The sequence below is a fragment of the Impatiens glandulifera genome, chromosome 1 (assembly GCF_907164915.1).
Source record: "Impatiens glandulifera chromosome 1, dImpGla2.1, whole genome shotgun sequence".
In the NCBI taxonomy this organism is placed as follows: Eukaryota; Viridiplantae; Streptophyta; class Magnoliopsida; order Ericales; family Balsaminaceae; genus Impatiens; species Impatiens glandulifera.
In genome coordinates, this window is record NC_061862.1 from 33635700 (window position 1) to 33639120 (window position 3421).

The 3421-nt window shown below is 30.5% G+C and overlaps 1 protein-coding gene across 1 annotated transcript; it reads right to left on the reverse strand.

Annotated features, from left to right (window-relative positions):
• Window positions 1-206: 206 nt before the first annotated feature.
• LOC124924200 (zinc finger MYM-type protein 1-like) lies at window positions 207-1239 on the reverse strand. The gene is made up of 2 exons (XM_047464271.1): window positions 1044-1239; window positions 207-715 (listed from the first exon to the last, which is right to left on the reverse strand). Exons 1-2 carry the CDS (start codon window positions 1237-1239, stop codon window positions 207-209), a joined length of 705 nt encoding a protein of 234 aa, XP_047320227.1.
• Between the last annotated feature and the right edge of the window lie 2182 nt (window positions 1240-3421).

The window sequence follows — 3421 nt, forward strand, 5'->3', positions numbered from 1 at the left end:
CCCAACAAATCGGGGTTGTGGACACAAATAGAGATACCCGTCGGGGTCGGAGTTGGATAGTAAATTGTAAATCGGGTTCGAGAATAGGTACCTCATTTCCCGAGGATAGGGTACCCGTTGCCATCTCTAATTATAAGAGTGTTAAAATAATTAGTAATAAAATAAGTCATTCGTTCAAGTTTTTTTTAATTTAGTGCAATCCTTCCTCAATTGCTCTTCACTAACACTTTTGAATTTCCATTGAACAAAAATTCAAAGAGTTCTTCAAAACGTTCAAGTTGTTCAAACCGATCCCGAAGCGATGTAAGAGCTTGGTCTATAATGCGGAGAAAATATGTAATTCTAAATTTATCCTCTAATGATTGATTACCATGGGCATAATCATTCACACCCTCATCAAATTTCTTCGATCTTCGAGAAACTCTTTTTTGAACAAACACTGGATCAATGCCAACTTTACGTGCAAGTGTTCTAGCTTCCTCCATCAAATCTTCAAAACCACATTCTCTAACATTTTCAAAATATATAATGAGCTCCTTCAATCTTGTAATTGCATCATCAATTTCCATATATTCTTGTTGAAGCAATTTACTAACATGATTAACTTTATCTAAAAGTTTGTACCAAATGCATAAGCTAATTAAGAACTCAAAATCTTCTAAAGTATACATCCACAAGCCTTTAGCTTCTATCCTCCCAATTTGATCATGCTTTTCTGTAATAAATAATTCAACCAGAGCATCTCTAAACTCTACTACTTGATTTTTTATTTCTCTAACACTTTCAATACGACTTTCCCAACGAGTCGTCGACAAGGGCTTTGGTGTCAAATTCTTCACAAATGTTTTAAGAAGATCCCACCGTTGTGTTGAACCCGAAAACAATGTATAAATCTTTTGAAGATATCCAAAAAAATCTTTTGCTTGGTCACAAGATTTTGTAATATCACATATAACAAGGTTTAAACTATGACATCCACACAGAATATAAAATGTTCTAGGATTTACATCAAGTAAGCTTTTTTTGTACACCTTGATGTTTACCTTTCATATTGGAGCCATTGTCATAACCTTGTCCTCTTATATCATCAATGTTGAGGTGAAGTTCAATCAAAACATCTTCTAGTCGTTTGAAAAGTCCAAGCCCCGACGTGTCTTCAACATTTATAAACCCAATAAAGAACTCATGCACCTTGACAATAATATCATCAATATCCACACATCTTATAGCAATAGTCATTTGTTCTTGATGACTTATATCCGGAGTACAGTCTAGGATAATGGAAAAATATTTAGCTTGTGAAATCTTCTTGAAGATTTTTTCTTTTATCTCTTCCGCCAACAAACTTATCAATTCATTTTGAATTTTGTGGCTAAGATAATGATAGTGAATTATTTTATCTACCATCAGTTGAAGGTGTTTTTTCATAGTAGAATCAAATTCCGCAAGAAATTCAATAAGCTAATAAAAAAGTCCATTATTATTCTCATAAATCTTCTCACTAGACCCACGAAAAGGCAAATTATTTCGTGAAAGATACTTTACACTCCCAATTAATTGAGTTAGTATTAACTTCCAATGATTTATCTCTTTGTTGATTAGTTCTTCCCTCTTTTTGTCAATTGTTGTATTTTGTTGTAGCCCTTTCTCCAATTCATTACATCTTAGAACATTGAGGATGTGTTCTGAATTACTTTCATAGTCTTTAATCTTTGAATAAAGGTTACTCCAATCATTATTTTTATCTTCGGCCAAACTATTTGTCATAGTATTATGCTTAAATAATTTGCAATAAAAAATAAAAGACCTTATTCATCTCATTTGAATAAATGAGCCATTTCCTTTCTTGTTTCTCACCATTGAGAAGAATAGAAACGTAAAAATTAGAGGAAAAACGTCTCCCACTTATATTATCCTTAGGAAACTTATCTTTTAAAATCTTAATAGGACCTCGTTGAACTAACATTATCCTTTTTGAATCATTCATATTTCTCCACAACCCTGGATCATAATTAACGTCAACATCCTTTTCAAATTCAATATTAACATCCCTAGTCATTGGTTGTTAAAGTATATTATCTTCAATTCAATTATTTTCTTCATTATCCACTTGGACCACTTCATCCTCAAGATTACCAATAGTTTGTTCCAATATTTCATCTTCTACTCTTACTCTAACATTTTCTTCATTATCCACTTGGACCACTTCATCCTCAAGATTACTAATAGGCTGTTCCAATATTTCATCTTCTACTCTTACTTTATCATTTTTTTCATTATCATCTTGACTTAAAGGTAGAGAACGTTTATTTTTAGCATTGAACAATTTTGAAATCGAACCCACTAATCATTCGGTCATTGCCTCATGTCGTTTCTTGATATTTCTTTTAGAAGCACCAAACTCATATTTCCGAAATTTTATTCGATCTTTATCATTTATAGTCTTCTTCGTCATTTTAACCTAAAATATTTAAACTAGAGTTTAGTAAAAGTATTTAACTAGATCTAGACTTCAAGACTTCAAAAATGAGAAAAAAAATACCTGGCGGGTGATTTGTTTTTTGTAATAGCCTGATTTGAGATAATATTGATGATATGATATCACTACTCTACAATAAGAAAAAATTTAATGATTCATATTTTAATTTATAAAGTAGTAAAGATTAAAGATAAACAATAAGAATAAGAAAAAATTAAACAAATAATTGAATAAGTAACATCATTTTCTCAAAATATGATTGTTGATTTGTTGTTACGAATTTGTAAACTTGATGAAATAGAAAATGACCGGCGACTTAGTAGGGATTTAGGATTAGGATTAGAAAGTTATTATGTGAATTTGAAGATCGATAGAATCATTGAAGAGATAAGTTAAAAGATATGAAATAGAAAATGACGTCTGGGATTTAGGGTTAGACTTAGAAACTTATAATATAAAATGATGGCCGCTTAGTCGATTAGGTTAAAAAATTACTATTAATATTAGATATTAGGTTAGAAAAGAGCGGTCGCCGCTTATCCGATTAGGTTAAAAAATTATGATTAATATTACTAATATTAATTATATATTAGGTATAAGACCTTTGCCGACAAATTTAATAACGTCTGTCAGTATAGGACCTTTCACCTTTGTCGACAAATTTGATAACATCCATCGGTATAGGACCTTTGCAATTAGATTTGATAAAATCGGTTGGCATTTCCCCTAAATAAAAATTTAATTGCCTATTCATTTTTTACATAACCTTACCCTGTTATCTGCCAAACCAAAAGAAAATCAAAAGAAATGCAATATAAAAATTTCATTACATTTCAAAAATTCTCAATCAAAATGTATTATAATTGTCTCTAAATACGATAAACTAATCTAAAATGTACATAAAGAATGAAAAAAACATATACTAAAACGTATTAACTTGGG